Source organism: Chaetodon auriga, chromosome 3 (assembly GCF_051107435.1).
Source record: "Chaetodon auriga isolate fChaAug3 chromosome 3, fChaAug3.hap1, whole genome shotgun sequence".
NCBI classification, from domain to species: domain Eukaryota; kingdom Metazoa; phylum Chordata; class Actinopteri; order Chaetodontiformes; family Chaetodontidae; genus Chaetodon; species Chaetodon auriga.
In genome coordinates, this window is record NC_135076.1 from 17,478,922 (window position 1) to 17,497,984 (window position 19,063).

Below are 19,063 nucleotides of genomic sequence, written 5' to 3' on the forward strand. Positions count from 1 at the left end.
TGACGAATTCCCTCAACAACACTCCATCTCCTCACCACCTTTTTCTCACACAGTTTTCCATCTTGGCCACAGACAACACTCCATGTAGACTCTGCTGGTTATGTAAATAAGCTCTGCCTTTGTGTGCACACATGTGGCTGTGAAATTTAGTGCCAAATAAACAGTGAAAGTTGTCACTGACAGTTTTAATGGTACCCTTGGGTTTCATACAGTATTTTTGGAGTGAGATATGTGGAAAGTCTTTTGAGTTGTTGCTGTTAAACATGCAGCATTATTAGACCAGATGACATGAGAAACAAGGTCTCCAGGATCCAAGATAAGCATGCAAATGATGGTCAGTGTGGATGTTAGCTGAGTAACTTCACACCAGACAGACAACAAATTCATTATAACAAAATTTTATTTCCCACTATATACCCATTAAGATGACAAAACACAATCTGCATCCACAGGTTTGCAGTTTTGTGTATTATTCCCAGCACCTGTATTCACGTTTAAACTATTTTGCAGTTCAGTTGCAAAACAGTGTTAAAAATATATTTGGCATTTGGGGGGCAGTGAAAATAAGCTGCACTGCTGTGGGGAACATTTTAGCAAAAAGTTGCCTATTGATACATCCAGCAGGCACGAAGCAGCATTAATTCATCTGTTGTCATGTTTCTGGCCACCCAATGCAGTCCATTATTTACTCTCAAACAATTATTTGTTTATTTAGCTGCTAAATGCTCCACTATTTTCATCACCTGGTTGCAAACTGCACCTGTGTTTGCATTTTTGAGAAAGAATATTCTTATCTGACCATTATTTTTTTAAATTAAGACTTCAAAAATCAGTGATTTTGTAACGTAGATTCATTTAAAAATGTATGAAATTCACTAATCACAGCTTTTTCCACTGCACCAAACCATGCCCCATGAAAGTTTGCCCCTTCCAACAGAAAATGAAAGAAAGCAGCACTGCTGCTCAGACAAACTGACTTCAGCCGCATTATTTCAAGGCCTCAACATACAAACCGGAAATAGCCACAAAAATAGCTTATTGCAGAAATAGATTTTCTCCCTTTTACATCACAAAATCCACATTTACGTATTGTGTGCTCATTGTAAAATTTAAACAGTCCTTCATTATCATTACAGTCAAAGCAGGCATACTTCGTTTGTAAGCCCATGATGCTTACTGATGGGTAAAACACGCTGAAACACTCGATCAGGTGGACGATGATGTTATTATCGGGTCATTTTCCAGTTTCCCTGACACCTGTTTAAGTCTGGCTGCTGTGCCGCTGGTTGAACATTTTGCTCTTTCTAACCGAGGGTCGCACAGCACCAAGATTAAGGTTGGACATGCACACTGAAACAATGTCTGCCAGTCAAACAGTCAGGGACATTAGCTCCTCTTCACACATCACCTCCATTGGTCAAAGCATCAAGCATGGATGGTCGTGCTGCTTCGAACGGCGCAGAGACAAACTACTCCGCTAGTACTGGAGATGACTCCTGAACAGGACTTCTGGCAGTTTCATCTTGTGTCAGTGTGGCAGACGAGGTCCGGTTTTCTGCTGAGGCTTGCTGGTCCTGCAGTGAGGGGGTTTACACCAGAAATATCTTACACAAGATTCTTGTAGCATCAAATAGTACATTCATAAACTAAAGTAGAAGATATTTAGATTTATAGATATTTCAACCAATAAATAAATACATGCATATTACTGGCTTGAGTCTCTAAAATGTCTGGACTGACTTTTAGCTGTGTAACATAATAGAGAGAGAGAAAGGGGGGGGGGGGGGGTTATTGCTGCTACAAGCCTTCACATGGAAACAAGACCTCATGAGGTAACTGTACTAACACGCAGTGGAGCTCAACCTCTTAATGGCTGTGGCACAGCAAAATTATAAGACAGATGTAAGTATGAGTAGTGACAAATGTCACAATAATAAGCACGACTATACTTATGAGAGTAGCTAAGTCTTATTTTAATCAATGATTACTTTCATGAGATTTTGGACATTGTCTCCAGTTGAAATCCACTGCGCTTGTAATCTGTGTTATTAATATGTAAACATGATAAAGCTATAAAGTCTATCCACTCACATGCACAACTCAAGCTCGACAGCCATCACCAAAAGACAAAGGTAAAAACACAGGACAAATCAAACTAGTTATTAAAGACTTATTTACCAGTTTAAGCTGCACGTTAATATTCGTCATCCCATTAGTGCACGTACTGTGCTGAAGCATTAAAGCATCACAAAACAGGCCGCTTTAAAGGTGTGATCACAGTTAAGAAGCACTGTTTCCAGCACTGTATGCCGTTTCCTGCCTGAACTCAGGCCGGGGGGGTAGATGGTACTGATTGTGTTCTTCCTTGTTGATGACACTGGTGACAATGATGATGATGATGATGATGATAATGGCTGTGACATTGTTTCATGATGTTTCTGACCTTGGGTAACTGTCGATTGTGTTTGTTCATGTCGGCTAGAACTGTACTTATATATACATGTAGTATTTATACCAGTAATTTATTTAGTTATATTGGCAATGTCGATCTTGTAATCGCTGTCCTGAAATCTGAAATTCAGCACTGACTCTCTGCTTTTTGTATTTTCTCGTCTTGTGTTCACGTCTTGCTGTAAAACCAATTGCTCTTCGGGGACATGTGAAGTTGAAACTGAAGTGAAACTGTCTTTAAAGTCGTGCAGTCGTAGGATGAATCTGATTTCATGTATTTTAAAAAGAGCTCACCTTCAGGGCTGTTTGCGAAGGCCACCTTTCCACTGGCTGAGATTTCGATTCTCCCCTGCCTTTGCTGAGTTCATCTTTAGGAAGGTTTTCTTTCTCCTTCAGAGCTTTACCGTCTGATTGAGATGAATCTGATTCAGCAGGTTTAGTTTCTGACTGGATCGAATCAGCAGCAACACTGTTCGCACTCGCTCCTTGTGACTCTTCCTGTGCCTCCTGCTGGTTTTCTGAATCTGACACAGATGAGTGATTCTGCTCTGCCTCACGCAGCCGAGCGTCCATCTCATCCTCACTGTAGAGAGACTCAGCGGTGCGCAGCGTCTCCACCTTGACTCGCTCTTCCCTGGGTCTGTGGGCCTGCCTCTGACGAACCTGGTTCCTGTGTAACCTGCCATCGTTGGCTCGGTACCTCGGGGCCTGCTGCGGCGCATCCCCTCCTGCCAAGTGGTCACGGTCCTCGATCTCCTGGATGTGACGCTGCGGTGGGTCCAGCTGCGGAGGAGCAGGATCCCCTCGAGGGCGGCGGAAAGGTGCAGTGACGCCATACTGGAAGGCTGCCTGCACACTTCCATACATGCATACCTGTAGTAGAGTCAAATCAGTATACTAGTGAAGGGGAAACATTGTCTGATTTCACTTATTTGCATGAATGTCAGAGCAAATAACACTCCTGTGTGGCTCAGGACGTAGAGCAGGTCATCCACTACTCAGCAGGTCGGTGGTTACTAAAAATACAGACTAGAAGGACCCTTACCACAATGGCGAGCACGATAGTGATGAGAACTGGGATCTGCAGGGTAATGGGTAGATCTTTGAGGAGGGCTCGAAGAAACTCACTGATGCCCTGACCAAAGTGCTTCAGAGGCTCTGTGATGAAGGTCGTGATGGTAACCGAGATGGCCTAAACAGAGAGGGATGTTGTTGTATGTGCCATTTACGTACCCATTTTAAAGCAGTATACTGCAAATGCACACAATAGAGTGAAATGCTTCATGCAATTTCCTCAATAAAAGCCCCAAAACAGGAAAATAAAACAGCAATTCTTAAAACAAAAGTTACAAAAGTTAATAGGAACAGTTATTGTTCTGTAGTGTTTCTGATACGCAGCATACTACAGCCTGTACATGCATTTAAAACACATGCTACATGCTATCATAGTGACCCACCTTGGTAGGAGGTACCAGCAGAATGGGGTTGACTAAGACGACTTCATAGTATCTCTTACAAGGATCATCTTGAAGAGTCCAGGTGCTTCTGAACCACTCTGCAAGAACATAACCAAAGACAGTCGATGTAGCTGAGAAAGCAACTGAACAGAGCTAGTTCAGTTTAACTGTACAGCGACTATACACAACCTGCTCATCGCCCAATGGCAGACAGACACAGTTGGCAACTAGCTGGTGGAGCATTTAGCTGCTAATGAGGCAGATATTTCCCTCAGGCTCGGTAAGAACCAAAGAGAGCGAAGAGAGTAAACACTGGACTTCCACACAGCAAATAAATGATAATGTTACTCAACAACTGCTGGATGTTTAAATAAGCAACTGTTTGCTAACACCTTTGCCATATCAACTTAAAAGGTGACGGATGTGTCAGTGTTTTGTTCACAACTTGTATCGCTGTCCCCCGAGTGGCCAAAAGAATCACTTATTGCAGGTTTAAGTGTTCTTTTGTGGCTTGAGAGTATTTTCCAGCTTCTTCAGCTAAATAAGTCAGGAAAGAGGTTTCTGTTTCCAGAGCTGACATTCTGTGCAGGTACGTGGTTTGTAACGGGAGGGGCGACAATATGTCACGCACATTCAGACTTGTAACTGGCTCACCTCTGAGGCTATCACTCCAGTCAATTCTCTTCATTCCACTGCATTTCTCATCGGCACCGTACAACTTGGCCATGTTGTTTTGGTGCTCAGCAAAGGCAATCTGGATAAAAAGCAATATTTCGTACATATCTGTCTAAAATTTACAAAAAAAAAAAAAAAGCACTGAATAGCATCAAAACAAGAACAAGGGAAGCGAAAGCATTCTTCTTTACCTTGTACAGATAGAACCAGTTCCAGATAATACTGACGAAGAAGCACACAGCAAACAGTCGCCTGAATTGCATGAACCAGGACACTGTTGACCACAGCTGAGTGCATATGATGGCCACCATAACCAGAACACACAGGCCCATCTGGAGCACAAACCGAGAGAACAGAGCACAACTTGAGCGGCTGCACGAGATGGAAAACCACTTCCAGCACAAAATACACACCAGAAGCATTTCAAACTCATACAGAATTTGGCCGCCATAGCCTGTCAGATTCTAAGTGTTGAAGTGGTTTAAAGCTGCATTTCACCTCAAGCTAAAAGCTCAACATTCACATTGAAAACAACTTCTTACTGCAGATATTTGTTGGTGCTGCACTGACAACTTGCCATATTTCACTGGTGACTGACATGTTCTGCATGCCAGACATTAGAGGATAAGAGTGCAGAGTTTTTGGCCCTAAATATGAAAATTTAAGTGACAATTCTCGAGGAAACCGGAGAAACTCGAGCGTAAATACATACACTGAGACTGACCACATGACTGACGTGTTTTAAAGACTCGTTTAAAAAATATGCAGCAGATAAATGAATGAGCTCACTTTTAATACTGTGTCAAGCTCCACGCCAAAGGTGTCTTCAAAACGCCACTTCCAGGCCTCATAGTTATGTGGTCTGAGATCCACCAGTATCTGACTGATGGCATTGTCCAGAGCCCCTGTTCTCCAGCTGTCTTCACCATCCAGAAGTGTCTGAATCTCTGTGATGGCCTGTCTGGACAGCTTGATTTTGGCATCATACAGGATGTCCGTGGAGTCACTGGGCTGGGGAGAAAAAGGGGAGAGGTGTGTTACAATGGCAGCGCCCCATTTTGTACTGGATCATGTCTTAAGAGGTTGAAACATCGGGTGTGTCACATATAAAGCAGATAAAATACCTTGGTCAAAGACTGATCGCAAGACAGGTTTTGGAAAAATGCATTTAAGCTCACAGCACCACACCTGTGAAATGAGCACATACCAAACCAACTCTCTGTATTTCCTTCAGGAGTCTGCTCAGGAAACGCTTGAACACTGGATTACATGTCGGCTGCTGTGAGATGAGCACGATTCTCTTCTTTTGTTCTTCAATCTGAAGGAAGGCAAAGCATAATATCTGTGACGCATCCATGAAGGCGGGTTTTCTCATTTGCCTGACGGAGATTCTTGCAAACGTTCTGGTTGAAGGCTGAACAACAGTGTCTCCAGTAATCATGTGCTTGTGTCAACAGCAGTGTTTTGTTTGTTTCTATACTTCTTTAATGTTTAAAGAGAAAAATGCAAACTGTAACTTGCTTTTAAATTGTTTTAGCTTGTGTTTTCATGGCTCTGCTGCACAACCACTGAATCCTGTTTGGCTCTGGCAGTAATTAACTGGATTGCCATTTTCTGCTGTGAACACTGTGCTATAGTTATCCATACACTGCATTCACGAGATTCCTTTCCTCAGAGGAACTCCTAACAAATGCTTTATATACCCCATAACCACCGACCTGTTTCTGGAGATCCACCACTTGTCTGTCACACGGAGTCTGCTCTGGTTGGCTGGAGTCCCGAGTGTACTCTCTTCTTTTGGTTGGCACATTGTGGTACTCTACTGGCTGCACGGCACACACACACACACACACACACACACTTTAATTCCGTGCCACAGGAGAAATAGATACCTGCCTTAAGGGCAGCAAGCGCAATTCGACATTAACATCAGCCAACCTCCGCGGGCTTCCTCATTGTTTTCGTGCTTGCATCGTAGTTGAGCATATCGTAAGGGTCGATCCAGTCGTCCTCTGCATGCTGTGCAGTGGCAGTCAGTGACAGGCAGCATACCACGACGATGAGCAGCATCCTTGCAGCGAGAGGAGGGTACTTTCCCTACTAACGCCCGTCCAGGGCTAAGCTAACGTTAGTTGAATGCGAGCACAGGTGGCTAACAGTAGTTTAAGCTAAGTTGAGCAAGTTAAACAGCGTTAACTAAACGGCGTTGAACTACAGCTAACGGTCGCCGCTGCGCTCATTTCAGACTCACCGACTGCAGCTTGGTTACTTAAATCCGTAAACACTATGACTCCTATAGAATGATGAACTGCAATCTTTGTGCCTGCAGCTACACTGTACGGATATGTGGTGGGCAGCTACAAACAACACAGTCGCTTTCCTGTGACCTACGTAACATACGTACGTCGCTAAGGCTCATTGGAAATGTAGTTTTTAGAGAAAGCGTCGCACGGCAGCAGTAGCCAACTCTCTGCAAGCAACCTCATAATGATGAATACAAGTGTGACTACAAAAATACAGGAGCACAAAGTAAAATACTCAGTGACATGAAAAGTCCTGCATTCAAAATGTTACTGTGATAAAGGTGAAGAGGTATTAGACATTAAATTAAATGTTATTAAAACTATCAAAAGTAGTTGAATCTAATCAGTATTTAATTTATTAGTATTATTGGTGATTCACTGCAGCGTAACCAGCATTTTAATGTTGTATCAGCTCAGTGTGTTTTTAAAATTATGTTTACATCTGGGTTGTTGGATCAATGCATCATGTTTTTTATATGATCATATGTTTTGCATGTAAAATCTTAAACTGCAAAGTAGCTACTAACTAGAGCTGTCAAATAAATAAATAATAAATGCAAGAGTAACAAAGAGCAGACAATGGAAATACTCGGGCACAAATTTTTAAAATTGTACTTAATTAAATATACTAATACATTAAATAAATATACATGCCACCACTGGTGTTATTTGTGCATATTATACTTTTTTTGCCTGAATTTCAATTTAACAATTTTGAAATCGGATAAGCGGGTGGAAATGGATGGATGGATGGATGGAAATCTTAACATTTTTGTATTCAGCCGAATTTTAGTACAATTATCCTTAATAACCCTGATCTTCATACACTGTGATCAAGATTACAAAATGTAGTTTCAAAAAGTTGTTTTTAGACCTGTATCCTCTTGTATTTACCACACAAATTATGCTGAGCACAGACAAGAGACAAGACAATTTGCATGTTTGCAGCCAAAAAATCTGTCTCCTAACTGCTGCATGTGGACACTGAAAGCATGTCGCACTTAAAGTTTCTCGCACTGGGGGGCTCCCTGGTGCAACAGGGTCATCCAGTCAGCCACTGTCTTTCACTGTTCATTCTCTTTTCCACATCTAAAGTGACTTGTATAGTTTATACCTGACGTCACCTGACTCGTACTGACAATCACTACCAGTATGAAAAATCTTTTGTCAGGAAACTGAGGCTGTGAAAAGCAAATCTACTTTTCTTTAAATCACAAGAAAAACTGAATTAATACTTCACCAACTTCTTTAAACAAAACATTTATTTCAAAGATGTATATATATTTACAATATTAATAGCAACATGTCTGAAGAACACATTTATTGTTATGTTTAACTTGATTTACTGTGAGTTACAGTTGAGCTGTTTGGTGAAACTGCGCCGTTCAAAGAGCTTCAAGGCAAATGATCCACATCTTCAGAAAGATGTGCGCAGAACACCTGCTTTTAAAAACCTACAGAACGTATCTCAAGTGTCCAGGAGTTTAAGGAGCACCAGCAGAGGCCATCCATGTGATGTACACGATACAGGAGCCCAAAGTGTGGCAGGAGCTTTAGGTCGCAAAGCTCCATAAATCCTCACCTGCAACATGAGACCAGGCCATGTTTGATAGTGGTCCAGGCAGGACTGTGAGAGCGCTACCAGTTCAAATTCATCTTCCTTTTCGCCCCTTAGCACTCTTCATCCCTCCTTTACCAGCCTTCGACTTTCCTCCTTTTCCTTTGCCCCTTTTTTGTTCTTTCCTCTGCATTCCCCGCATGTCTTTCTTCATGCGACTGTCCACCACTTTGAAGGCTCCCTTGACGCCAGGCGGCCGCCTCACCTTCTTGCCGGCCCCCTTTTTGCTCACAACGTATGTTATTTCTCTCTTCTCCTTCCCCAGGCCTGCCTTCTTGTAGATACTGACAGAAGCGGGAAAAGACAAGTCAAAATGATTGAAAAACTATTATTGTTTAAAAAGCAGTGCATTTAGTTTCATGGGAGTCATAATTTGAGGCGCGGTTTCAATGCTACAGGCGTGACGTCATACCTCTTCAGCTGAGCCATCTTCTCCCTCTCGGAGATGTCCACCGTGTTGACAACTGCCTCTGCTTTCTTCTTGGCCTGCTCCATCTTCTTCAGCATCTAGAAAAGCCACCGAGGAACAAAAAGTAAGATCTACAGAAATACTTCGACAGTTGCCTGACTTACAGGTTTATCATCTTAAAATAGGATCAAACAGCTGTAACGATTTCGATCATGATCCAGTTTCATGTCTGATCATCTTTTGGCATCTTCAGTGGCATCAGCTTACCCTCCTCTTCTTCCTGGCCTTGGCCTCAGCAACTCGTTTGATGGGTCGAGCATTGATCTCCTTCCATTTTTGATTGTACTCCTCCACCATCTCCTTGGTCACTGGCACCGGCTTCTTCCGGTGTTTCCGTTCATCATCCAGGAACCACTCCGGTACCTCCCACGGCTCGTCAGAGCTAGCAAACCTGCCGGAGCATAACTTCAGCTTGTTGTGCAGGTACGTAACGTGTAATACATCAACACTGTGCATGTAGTGATAAATATTTTAGAGGACTAGAGACTATTTGAACCAGCTGCAAAGTGGACACACACTCAAACACACACACACACACACACACACACACACACACACACACACACCTGTGGAAGGAGCTGTCCAACAGGTCCCTGGCTCTCTTCTTAGACGTAGCGATCTGACAGCCGAGGGCGAGGCCTTCTGCATTTAGGATCCTGGCTTTCTTACCTGACGAGGACAGAACCCACAGACATCCACAAAATTACAAAAAAACATGAAGCTGACGTACTTTTACAGGCTGGTTTACATGCGCGGAGTTTATTTTCTTCTTGGTATTGAGCTATAAATTAGCAGACATAAGACATCACCTGCTGAAATACAAATGTTTCTCAGACTCACTGGTGCTTTCTACAGGAACAACCTGGAAGTCATCGTCATCAGTCACTCCTGACATCCCACCAGACCCCTTGGCCTGCTTCATCCTGGTAATCTCCCTGGAAAAAGCAGCAGAATACTGATGAATATTTGCTTGGTTGTCAATAATATGAATCAAACTGGATCCATTATATCGGATTTTGACTTTAAAAACAAAACAAACAGACAAAATAGACATCCACAGAAAACAAGCTTTTACTTCTCATCATCGCTGCTGTCATCTGAGTCACTGTCACTCTCGTCTGCAGCTTCCTGTGAAGGTCCCGCCTCTTCTTCCTCTGGTGCAGCAGCCTTCTCCTCCTCCTCCTCCTCCTCTTTTTCAGCCTTCCTCTTTTTCCCTTTCTCTGTAAAAGACCCAACATTTTGTCAGCCCCATATTTAAGAGAGCTACCATCCTTTTAAAAGTGATACTTCATGCTCATCTAATTACTTTTGATTAACAAAATGAGAATGAAACACGGGAGGCTGTTACCAGTTCGTTTGTTCTGAAGCCACTCGGTCTGTTGGAGCTCGCTCTCTGCGTCTCCTTCCAGGTCGATCTCAGAGAAGATGCCCTACAGAGCAAAGGGACGCTCAAAGGTCAGAGGTCGCGCAGAAATCAACTCATTTTCAGGTGTAAGCCACGAGGGAGGATCAGCGATGATTACCTTGCTGAACCACAGGTCGGTCTCTCGTTCTTTCTTCTCATCTTTTCCCTCTAGTTCCACCAGCAAGCCACTTTCCTGCCCTTCATCCTCCTCCTCCTCTTCTACAGTGAACTTTACTCTGGGAAAAACACAGACATGAACAATCAAAAGCCAAATAAGACATAATTTCCAACAAGCTAGAAAAACATTTGCTTTAAACGCAGGGTTGAAAAGCAACTCACTTCTTCTTTGGTGCTTTCTTCTCCAGCTCTTTCTGTCTCTGCTCCACCTCTTCCAGGTCCTCGTCATCCAAATCAGAGGCCAGGGACATTTTATCCGCCTCGTCATCCTCGTCCTCGGAGAGGTGGAGGTCGTCCTCTCCTTCGACCAGGGCGTCTGCTGCCTGCATATCCCCCTTGGATATATCAGCCAGTGCCTGATGGAGAGAGGTGTGCACAAAAGGGACATCAAATTAGCATTGATAGAAGGTCCTGCTGACAAGATCTGCACCACAACTGCAAAATGATCGCAGCTCACAAACTTGCACCCAGCAGAGTCAAGTCTGCACACAGAGATATTACCAACCGAGCCCAGCGGGAGGTTTGTGTGTTTGTTTGTGTGTGTGTGTGTGTGTGTGTGTGGTCGTCACCTTTTGTTTCTTAATGGTGCTGAGGGAAAACATGGATGTGTCGCTGGTATCCGCGATGGAGACCCCAGGCAGGTCCATCTTCAGCTCCACCCTCTCCCTCTGCTTCCTCCGCTCCTTCAGTAGCTTCCTCTTCTTCCTGATGGAGCACAACGGTTATACAAACTCTGTTTTCTTCAGTACGCTCAAGTTCAAAGTTCATATTTATCGAAAGAGTAATCCTGTGTCGCACCGTTTGAGCTCTGCCACCTCCTCAGCTTTCAGCTCTGCCAGCTTCTTCTCCATTTCTGCCTCCTCATCCTCATCCTCCTCTTCCTCCTCCTCCCCCTCTTTATTCTTTTCCTCTTCTTCCTCTGAATTACCCTCTTCTTCATCAGAACTTAAGCTAAAAACAGAGAGGATTTATTAATCTGCCGTCTGGCAAAGACATGAGAATATTAAAGTGGCTTGTTGTAAAACAGTTTACTTGATCTCCTGGTCGAGCTGTTTGGCCTCCATCCTCAGTTTTTTGGCTTTATACCTCCTCAGCTTGGACCTCCAGCTCAGCAGCAGGCTGCAGATGTGAGAAAGGAGGGGTTAATACAGTATACTATTAGTATTATTATTGTTATTTCTAGAAAAAAAGAAGACTTGCCGGAGCTCCTTGCGGCCCAAGACTTTGATGTCGCGACAGCACTCCTTTATCTCAGCACTGGTGGCTGGGTGAGATTCCAGCTCCTTGTCATCAATGGTGATCTGAATGACAGAGTGAGAATGGCAATATGGCAAAGTTTTACTTAGCTTGATATTTGTATGTTGTACCGAGGACTGTACAGTCAAATAATCCGGAGGTCCAGGATAATAAGTTACTTTAAACAGGATTGTCTATGAAGTGGCAGAAAATGTGCAGACTTCCAGTCATCCATCGGCCTTTGACAGAGATCTCACCTCACTGGCTTTGCCCAGGAAGTCCACGGGATTTTCAGCTTTCAGAAAGGTTGTCACTGTGAAGCTGTGGTAGAGTGTCAGATCACCATCTGCGTATCCCTCCGCCTGGAACAGAGAAGCAGCTGCTCGGTCAGTGATGAATGCAAACCCTAACCCTAACCCATTTTAATATGTGTGAATGAGAATTACCACACCATAACTAATTATGTGTGAACAACTACCTAGGCAATTACAGAAAATTCAGGGAAAGTCAACTCTGGTGTTCTTATTGTGACAGTTAATTATCTCTTAAAGAGTGCTGATCTAGTCCATCACAGAGTGTACATGCCTTTGGTTTCTTCACTGGAATCAGCTCCCTCACAGTCTTGGCCTGCACCTCCACCTCTTTAAATGCATGTTTGGGATCAAAGAATTTACTGTCGATTTTATCTGGGGCAACAAAACCTGGTGAGGAAAAAAACAATTTGGTTCAAATGTAATCTGCAGAAATGACTAAGAAACAATCGACTGTAGTCTGTAGCTGCCACTGACCCTGGCAAACGACAAAGATCTCGGCGGACTCGTTCCTTGATGCCTGCGGCTTGGTGGCCTGCACCTTCTTGAAGAACTGCTGGAAGATCCAGAGCAGTGGCTGGTAGTCTTTGGAGCGGAAGACCTTGGTGACGAAGGTGCCACCTTTGGTCAGAAAATCACAGGCCAACTTCAGGGCCATGAGGGTCAAGTGAGCTGTGGGTGAGGTGGGGAGCAAAGTGAGATTTTGGGATATTATTACACAGGGATGTGACGGGACACAAACACACTACATGAAATAACGATAACATTTAATAACTACAATGTTTGTTCTGTATTAATATTTATGGACACATGGCAGCTATTAATAAACACGACTTCTTGTCATTCTGTACCAAAAAGCGAAACTGTACCACGTGTAAACGTCAGTCTAATATCTCCTGCTCGAGTGGCACCTACCTTGTGAGAAGGCATCATGTTGCCAATTGGCTCCCACATTCGGGGCTCCATCATTTAGCACAACATCAACCTTCCAAGTCTGCAGCTCCTTTCGCAAAGCCTGAACATGGAACAGACAGTATCTCACTTAACAAACCCATGTTGAGAACTACCTCTTAGGTCGTCATTTTAGAGAAAATCACAAAACCCCCTGTGGCTCCACTGTCATATTTTGCACAGGGCTATCAAACTGATTCTTCTGTGTCTATCAGTGCAGCACTGCAGGCAGGACACCGAAGTCTGTTTTCCTTCATTGATGTGCTGAACTCAGCAGCAGCTGCCTCACCTGTCTGCATTTCTCTGTGGTGATGTCTTCTTGCAGCGCCACCACGTTGGGGATGGGCTTGATGGGCACCAGGTCAACACCTGACGCGAGGAGACACTTTTTAAACACCTTCCTTACAGTATTTCATTAACATTTAAATGAGCCATTTCCAAATAAACCAAAACAACTGAGTTCAAAACAGAGGCAGAACAACTTAGGATCAAATAATCATACAGATGACATAACACTCACCAATAATGAGACTCGAAACGGGCATAAACTTGGACGCCACCTGCAACCTGCGAGGAGATTTTGACAGAGTTTGAATGAATCGAATGAACACACAACACAGAGGTATGGCACTTGTGTCTACGGATTACAGTTTGGGCAGCCCTGCTTTCACCCTCCGACACACTCTATAATAATTAGCATTTGATGGGTGAATGACAGGCAGCTCACCATCCACCGGGAGCAGCACACAGGTCGATCAGCGCTCTGGCTTTCTGTAGAAACTGAAATTTACGGTTGAGCTGGATGAGTTTGAAGGAGGAACGAGATCGATAACCTGAAAAAGACAAGACGTTACGAGTCAGTTGACACTCTGAAATCCCGACCCTGAACGCGTCGTTTGGTGTTAGCGAGTTAGCTAGCAATCCTGCTAATGCTAACATCTACCTCAATTCATACTGTCTCAAACGTGTTTTCCAGCAGTGGTACGCTACCTGTTTCTTTGGCCAGGTGGTAGAATTTATCTTTTCTGGTCTTTCCGACTTTGAGTTTCTTCCCCATATTTGTCGCAGCGCTTTTACACTTTACTTGAACACAGAAATGTCACACTCTTTCGGAACTAAATGCACTTATACGTCCATGAAAACAACACGTGTGGCTCTCCCGACGCAGATATTCTGCGTCATTCAGCCAGTATTTCTTCTTCAGCTGATTCATTTCCGGTGTTCACGGGACGTTGCCGCCACCTGCTGTCTGTATCACAGAATGCAACCCATGGAAACTCCTTCCAGCTGTGATAGCATTCGGTGGTAAGAGGTCTTTTTGTGCTATTATTTCACAGTTGTTAGTGAGTATAGTCGTGAGATACCGGTTTTTCATTTGAGTAATTTAGTTTTTACATGCTTTCCACTTTAATCCCGCAACGTTTTGGTGGTTAATCTACGTTTTAGTCGAGGAAAATTTTACTGAATGCTACTTCTGTGATTATTTTTCACAAACATGTTGAGCCATAATTTTATTCCAATAATATTGTTATATGATTTATTGCAGTAGTTTTAATTAAGTAGCAGTTATAGTTATTAAATGGTAGTTAGGTGGTAGTTAGTTACCCTGCTTACAGAGCTAAATGATACATAATGATGGATTTAAGGGCTGGTTCATCAATATTACAAAAAAATATAGGCTTAGGCTTACTTTGTCCTACCCAGTGGTATCGAGCCATACAAATATTTCAGGTTTTTATTTGTGCAGGTTTTCAGATATATATGTCTGTGACAGCATCCCGATACAAGAAAAGACTCATTTACATTTTCATTAATACTTTATTAATTCTTTTTTTCATCACAGCCGTATGAATGTTGGGAGTCAACACCCTACAGTGAAGGACATAGCTGTCAGAAGGGCCTGTTTCTGGAACGCGTGTTGATCAGCCCCAGGACAGAGAAGGCACTGGCTGCTGCCGTCACCAAACTGATGGCCCCAATGGCCCGTGTAGCCTGTGGAGACGAGAGGGAGAAGAGGAGGTGGACGGAGGGAAAGAACAGGAGAGGTCAGAACAAAGCACAGAGGATCTTTCTGCCTATCAATGCTTCTGCATAATTCTAAACATTAAAGAGACAATACATCAGTGTCTATTTCAAACAGCTATAAATATCAAAATGTTGTATGAGAGAAGACACAAACCAACACTTGCATCTGTGAAAGCACAAATATAACATAAGAATGGACAGCAAAGATTTTTCGAAAGGTTTATATGGATGTTTTGATCATTTTTGGAAACTAAAAACTGGTCACTAAACCATTGTGATCTTAATTAATTCATCCATACCACAGCTGTTATTCTCTGTGAAGAAAGAGAGTACAACATAAGCCACTTTTCAAGGCTGTGGAGGTGAGTGTTTGATATTAAAAACATTGGTTTTGGGTGCAGTAACCCTTTAATCTCCACCCAGTCTGTAGCCACACCTCCACATCAGTGCCTAAATCCAACCAGCCAACACAGTTATCTAATTTTGCCAAGTCTGTGAGCAGGAATAAAATGAACAGAATGAACTCCAGGTAAAAGAAAAAATAAATTCTGATTCATCACTTCCTGTTGCCAAAAAGGAAAACATACCTGATGCCAGAATTTAATGTAAAAAAGGAACAATGTTTATGTTTCAGTTTGGGGGGTTAATACACTATTTTTACATGAATCCAGACCAACAGAGGTCAGCCATGTTAAACTGGCAACCACGCAATGACACAGCTGAGACGTTCACATAGAAAGAGCCCAGAAAGTAGCACAGGTCATTATAGAGTAACTGTGAGATTTGTTCTATGGACACATTTGCATTAATTCTCCTCTCTGTCAAAGAATTTCTCCTTTAAATGTCCTGGTCTGTTCTAAAAATGGACTTCACTAGTTATTCTACAGTAGAGACATTCAGGATTCGTCATCCACTTTGGTATGTTGAGAGAAAAGTTATGACTTTCACCCGACGACACACGAGACAGAAACAGAACGATCAGAGTGAGAGACCTGCTCGGACACCCCCTCCCCGTAGCGCAGAAGGGTAACAAAGTGCTCGCAGTTGCTCCCCAGCAGGTCATAGGACACCTCCTGGCCAATGAGGACTTGCGCTCTCTGGATGATCTCACAGACGGGCAGGGGTGTGTGGTTGTGGTCATACTTGTTGTTGACGCGGTACGAGTCGCTTCCCACCACCTCCTTCAGTAGCTGCATGCGCACCACGGCCTTCCGGCTGAAGACGGACTTCACACTGGACATGGCGGCTGCTGGGCTCTCATCTGCAGTGGAAGAGCAGAGCCTCAGTGTGATGACGTCAGCAAGACTTTCTTCAATGGGGTGCTTCCCAGAAGTGAACCACATTAGTGGAAGAAGTATTTCGATGCTTTACATAAGCAAAAGTAGCAATACAACAATGTAGAAATACTTTATTCATAATACTACCTTTCATCTAGAAGAATGTTAGCATGTTGTGTTTACTGATAGTAGAGATGCAGGCAGGAGATGCTGGGAGACGGGGAGGGGAAACAAAGGTACCTGGCTGGAGCTTTAGTAAATGTACTTAGCTACTTTTCACCACTGTCCAATTATGTTTAAAGGTGTTTTTCTGAGGTGGGAATGTGGCTCTATGTGTCTTCATGCAGCCTGCAGGAGGATAACCTGCATAAAGATAAAGCTGGTGTCTCAGTAAAATATGGCCTTTAGTGCCCTGATAGGACTGGATGAGAGCAGCAAGTTTAATGTTCATCGAGTTTCATGTGTAATTATTAATTATCGGGCCAATCAGTGTGTTTCAACGCACACACTCATTAAATGCATCGTCCAGTCAAAGCGTGTCAGAATCAACCTGTCTGAGAAACCTTTTTTTTTTTTTTTTTTTTTTTTTTTACACTACTAACCAACAGGAGTTAAGTTGATGATGTAACCATCTCCCAGGTAGAGAGCCCAGTGCTGATAGGCCGGTCTGAAGATCTCAATGAGGTCACCAGGCTGGGGGTCAGCACAGGGGTCAGGAAGGTCAGGGTCATTAGAGGCCATCTGCACACACACACACACACACACACACACACACACACACACAGATGCAGACACAGTGCATATAATAAGCATTTTGCACATTCATTGCTTTCATGAAAGGCACGCACACCTTGACATGGTCTTGTGTCGATCATAAAAAAGACGTTTTGAGTTGTAGAATAAGGATGTTCATTCAGAAGATGGAATAATTGGTATTTGGGAAATATTGAAAGCTGCAGTCTTTGAAATTTCAAATGATTTCATACTGTAGTAAAGAAACATCTGATTCAGTGTGACGAGCCTTGAAAACTTAAATAAATTAATAAATTCTAATTTTGCTTTTCCATCAAGCCTTTTTAAAACCAGCTACAGCTGCTGATAACTGTAACAAGACTTTGACATGACCACTGACTCACACACGTTTCCCTGTTTCGAGGTCAGCAGGGTCGTTCGTGCTCCATCCTCACATCTCCACAAAATGCACACTGTATAATTTCAGGTCATGCTAACAGCCTTTCAGTCAACTTACAGTAGAGTTTTGTTGTTGTTTATCCATCCCACATCATGCTTCCACAAATTCTAAAAAGAAAAGAAAACACAGATAACAAAACTACCTTCAAGCCGCTGAACGATCTCCGAATGTGGATCTGAAAACTGAGACTTTTCATTTTTCTGACTTACTTTGTGCCAAGACAAGAGTCCAAACTACATTCCCAGAGAGAGAGAGAATGCTAGATAGGGTGGTACAATGTAAAGGACGCCCATACATGCACACACAGACAATACACACCAGCTCACACACATACAATACACACACAAGCTCTTGTGTCACCTGTGCTGCCACAATAGCATCGACACAATAGGGAAGCTGACAGAAACATAGTTGGAGCCCAGGTTAGTTCACACAGACATAATCACCCATGAAAATATGTGAGTTGTGTTTAGAAATCGAAGTTTTTACAATGAATTGTTTCGGATCACCAGAGATATAATCAAAATTATTAAGATTTCATGGTTTTATTTTAATGCCACAGAGACCAGAGCTCTGTTCGGTGGATGGGATGAAATCTATATCTGCCCAGGAGAGCGATGAGTACATCCATCTCGTCATTAATTTATGATGCTGAAGCCACGCTGGAAAAAGAAAGCTCATATTCTTTCACCAAACCAAAACTCCATCAGCACAGATGAGGTGATACCATCATGAACACATACTCTGATATGAGTCTGTAAGGACATTATGTAATTATTCTGTCATACATTATGTAGTCATGCTCTACAGACATCTACTGTTTCTGTATGTACAAAACATTTTGGAGGAAAGCTGTACAAAATCTAAAAATTAAGTGCCATAGATGCCTTTAAAGTTGTAAGTAAAGTTGGATATCATAGGGATTTTAAAGAGGCCAGAAGAAGAATTCATGTCAGAGGCTCAAATAGTCAACGAAGGATCACATGCATACAGGAGCAATACTTACTCGAACACCAGCAGCTTTTTCTTCCTCACCATTTTAATTCTCCATCATAAATCCGCACATAACCATAAAAAAAAAATCCAGCGAGAAGAGAGAAACAGAACAAGATCGATTCCAAGTTTCTGAGACGACAAAAGCTTCAAAGCAAATATCCCAAAGGCAAACCAGTCGCAGGAGGTCCTGGTGGACGTATTTCAGTGTCCACTGCTCTGACTGATGACAGTTTGCCACTGTCGCTGAGGTCACACACACACACACACACACACACACACACACACACAGTTTCCTCTCTGGTATTGTTCCATTCACTGGCTGCTCTTCTCAATAAGAGTTATTGTGGGCTTGCAAAGGCAGCACATACATGACTGATTTCATTTGAGTGCGGTCTGATTGGAGAGGCGGCGTGAGTGTAGCAGCTCAGGTGCACCTTCACATGTTCCCTGACGCAGTGCCTATTGCTTATTGCTTCTTCAACATTTAACAAATGATTTTAATTGTTTTTCATGAGCTCTA

General features: G+C 43.0%; 3 protein-coding genes across 4 annotated transcripts; all 3 read right to left on the bottom strand.

Moving 5' to 3' along the window:
* Positions 1-382: 382 nt before the first annotated feature.
* Positions 383-6,967, bottom strand: clcc1 (chloride channel CLIC-like 1). Of its 2 annotated transcripts, XM_076727204.1 has the most exons (11): positions 6,522-6,967; positions 6,302-6,409; positions 5,791-5,901; positions 5,373-5,594; positions 4,775-4,915; positions 4,563-4,662; positions 3,909-4,006; positions 3,497-3,643; positions 2,746-3,324; positions 2,179-2,229; positions 383-1,574 (listed from the first exon to the last, which is right to left on the bottom strand). In XM_076727204.1, exons 1-11 carry the CDS (start codon positions 6,651-6,653, stop codon positions 1,470-1,472), a joined length of 1,794 nt encoding a protein of 597 aa, XP_076583319.1. In that variant the 5' UTR covers positions 6,654-6,967; the 3' UTR covers positions 383-1,469. The 2 variants fall into 2 exon arrangements, with proteins under 2 accessions (XP_076583319.1, XP_076583320.1); XM_076727205.1 differs by lacking the exon at positions 2,179-2,229.
* Positions 6,968-8,136: 1,169 nt separating this feature from the next.
* Positions 8,137-14,228, bottom strand: ftsj3 (FtsJ RNA 2'-O-methyltransferase 3). Its single transcript, XM_076761740.1, has 21 exons — positions 14,044-14,228; positions 13,781-13,886; positions 13,574-13,620; positions 13,343-13,422; positions 13,018-13,117; positions 12,580-12,774; positions 12,377-12,492; positions 12,049-12,153; positions 11,756-11,856; positions 11,588-11,674; positions 11,354-11,506; positions 11,125-11,260; positions 10,718-10,911; positions 10,497-10,614; positions 10,322-10,403; positions 10,049-10,193; positions 9,814-9,908; positions 9,540-9,642; positions 9,181-9,364; positions 8,917-9,011; positions 8,137-8,788 (listed from the first exon to the last, which is right to left on the bottom strand). Exons 1-21 carry the CDS (start codon positions 14,108-14,110, stop codon positions 8,539-8,541), a joined length of 2,559 nt encoding a protein of 852 aa, XP_076617855.1. The 5' UTR covers positions 14,111-14,228; the 3' UTR covers positions 8,137-8,538.
* Positions 14,229-14,943: 715 nt separating this feature from the next.
* On the bottom strand, positions 14,944-18,670 carry plaat1 (phospholipase A and acyltransferase 1). Its single transcript, XM_076727127.1, has 5 exons — positions 18,554-18,670; positions 17,605-17,654; positions 16,958-17,096; positions 16,071-16,339; positions 14,944-15,045 (listed from the first exon to the last, which is right to left on the bottom strand). The coding sequence occupies exons 2-5, from the start codon at positions 17,629-17,631 to the stop codon at positions 14,944-14,946; spliced, it is 537 nt and encodes a 178-aa protein (XP_076583242.1). The 5' UTR covers positions 17,632-17,654; positions 18,554-18,670.
* Between the last annotated feature and the right edge of the window lie 393 nt (positions 18,671-19,063).